The sequence below is a fragment of the Octodon degus genome, unplaced genomic scaffold (assembly GCF_000260255.1).
Source record: "Octodon degus isolate 3935 unplaced genomic scaffold, OctDeg1.0 scaffold00010, whole genome shotgun sequence".
In the NCBI taxonomy this organism is placed as follows: domain Eukaryota; kingdom Metazoa; phylum Chordata; class Mammalia; order Rodentia; family Octodontidae; genus Octodon; species Octodon degus.
In genome coordinates this window covers 1,999,126-2,002,063 of record NW_004524586.1, presented here as the reverse complement: position 1 = coordinate 2,002,063, position 2,938 = coordinate 1,999,126, and the positions used below count along the sequence as shown (strand labels likewise).

At 35.7% G+C, this 2,938-nt stretch overlaps 1 protein-coding gene across 1 annotated transcript in view; it reads right to left on the bottom strand.

The window, feature by feature from the left end:
* The window catches only part of Tbc1d12 (TBC1 domain family member 12), an 80,463-nt gene that overhangs the window by 49,757 nt on the left and 27,768 nt on the right, over nt 1-2,938 (bottom strand). Inside the window, exon 4 of the mRNA XM_004625673.2 lies at nt 165-247. Within this exon, the coding sequence (XP_004625730.1) occupies nt 165-247 (83 nt within the window). The remainder of the gene's footprint in view (nt 1-164; nt 248-2,938) is intronic.

The window sequence follows — 2,938 nt, the reverse complement described above, 5'->3', positions numbered from 1 at the left end:
TAAGAGGAAGGGATAAAGAATGAAAAAGGATAAAGAATGAAAAAGAAATTAAGGTATGTTATACGCATGTACCAACTCCCAACTAAACGTAATTATTATGTACTAGAAACATGTACTAAGAAAAATGAAAATAAAAAAGATGAAAGACAAAAAAAAATTTTTACCTCGCTTTTTAGCCTCAGCCACCATCTCATCATATTCTTGTCGGTGACGTAAAGCTTCTTCCACAGATTTAGCAGGAAGATTGCTGGGGAAAAATTTACTTGGTGAAGCTAATTTTAAAAGATTAATATTTAAATTACACAATACTTTTTCAGAGCCACATGCACCTTCTCATTTCATACATTAATAAAGGAAAGCCCATAAAAAAGAACCACTGCATTTTGCAAAAGAATCAGAATCTACATTCCTAGTATTTGTTGTATGTATTATATATATATTTTATGTGTCTATAAATTCATAAACATTTCATATCTCAGTATTTTATTTATAAACTTACTAGAGTACTTTCAGTCAACTCTTTTGAAGTATAATTTATTTATAAACAAATATTTAAAGTATGATAAAAATAAATAAATAAAGTATGATAAATTCTGACAACTGTATGTATCTGTGCAACAAACACCAATCCAGACATACAAACCTTCCCTTCAGTTGAGAGGAATGGAAAAAAACAGAAATTAAGATATACCATGTACAGGTACAAATTCTCTATGATGAATGTGATCATTATGCATATCTAAACTTTACCAATAATCTTAATTTTCAAAATTCCCTTCATATTTCACAGTTTCTTTGTGAAATGTCTGTATCCAATATTTATCCATATTCCCTCATTTGAAATCACACCTCCGATTTCTATCACTATAAATCAGTTTGTTCTCTTTTGTGTCTAATTTCTCCTATTCAACTTATTTTTGAAAATTATGCATGATACATTTATAATATATTTCTTTTAATTACTGAAAAAACTCCATTTATCCATGTCGACCAACATTTGGTTTTTTCCAATTTGAAGCCATTATGAATAAAGCTACTATAAGTATTAATGTGTTTTCATATGAACATTGCTTTTATTTCTTTTGAGTAAATACCAAGCAGTAGAATTCTTGGGTCATATGGTACATACAGGTGTACCTTTAGGCCAGCTGCCAAACTGCTTTCTATTTTGGGGGTTGTTTATTTTGACAAAGGGTCTCGCCATACAGTGTAGACTGTCCTTGAACTTGTTTATGTAGCCCAGGCTGGGCTCAAATTCACAGCAATCCTCCTTTCTCAACCTCCTGAGTGATGGGATTACAGGTATGCGCCCCCACCATGTCTTAGGACATTCTCCCTAAAAACCTGCCAATTAGTCCTTTACATCTGTATCTATTTTGCTTCATCAATTCATCACTTTCATAGTTATTCAGACACACAAAAATGCAAAAGCACTGCCACATAAATATCCAGTTTTTTCAACATGAGCACCAATGCCATCTTTTTTTAAAAAAATTATTTCTACTTATTTTCTTCATGTAGGAGGGGTACTATGAATTAAACTCAGGACCTCACGCCTGCCAGGTTAAGTGCTATGCCATTGAGTTATATCCTAGGCCTCTAAATGTCCAGTTTTAAGATTTTTTTTCTTTTCAACAATCTTGAAAGGGGTATGTGACAAACTTTCAAAGTATACATTTTCTTCCATTCTTCTCAAATATTGTAGAAAGGAGAAAAATACTAAAACTTCCACTTCAGTAATAATACAATAAGAGGGACTGTGGTGCACTCTTGTCTTAAACAAAAGTTTTCAGATAATGGATGAGAGGCAACACAAAACAGTGAGCTCCATCAGGAGACAAGTACGGGAACCTTTAGGTCCCTGAGCTTACTGTCCGGAGCCTCCATGTCCCAGTGGTAGGAGAGACTACAGCAACAAACCCAATCAGTAATCCGGGAATCAGAACGAAGGGAGCTGCAGAGAAGTCCTCCTGAGTCCCCAGTCTTTGCTGAGTAAGAATGTGCGTGCACACATCCACGTATGTGTGTAAGTTAAGTAGGCCAAGGGAAAGAACCTCCAGAAAGGCACAGAGCGACTTCAACGATCACAAGGCCCAGCCAGAGTAGAAAGACCGACAAAGACAGCATCAAGTGGAGTCTGTTGGTAGAAAGGTGCTGCCTCTAGACTACAGACTATTCCGCAACACAGACTAGATCAAACAAATAAAAGCAATTCCAAGTAACAGCAGCATACCAGTCTAAAACAAAAAGACACACAGAACAAGGGAAAATGTGCAGTCTACAGTTACGTAAACTATAATGTCTGATAGTCAATAAAAATTATCAGAGATATGAAAGCACACAAGGAAGGAAAGTCGGGGCCGGGAGACGGCTCAGTGGAGTAAGCGCCTGCCTGGCCAGTGCAGGGTCCTGAGTTCAATCCCCGCACCACCCCCAAAAAGAAAGAAGAAGGAAGTTAACAGTAAAGATGTTGAAATGGACACATCATAGGGTGATAACACAAGGATGATAAAAATAGCTGTATATGTAAACACTATACACACATTTAAGAAACAGAAGAAATCATGAGGATAAGAGAGCCTCAAGATCCAAACACTTACACTGATGAAAACTACAGTTTCTAAAATGAAAAAACACTAAATAAGACAGCAGATTATACACAGAAGAAAAAAACTGCTGAACTTAAAGAAATGATTTTAAAACACATAACATCAAATACAGATAGAAAAAAAACCCAAAACAAGACTCAATAAGCTGTGGGACACAAAGCGATAATACCAAGAAACATAATATATGTCTAAATATTATCTCAGAGGAAAGGATGGAGGAAGCAGAATGAAAAAAGTTTGAAGATTAAAATTTTTCTGAGGGGGCTGGAGAGATGGCTCAGTGGTCTAAAGCACCTACTTGGAACAAGCTTGGCAAGGCATCAGGGACC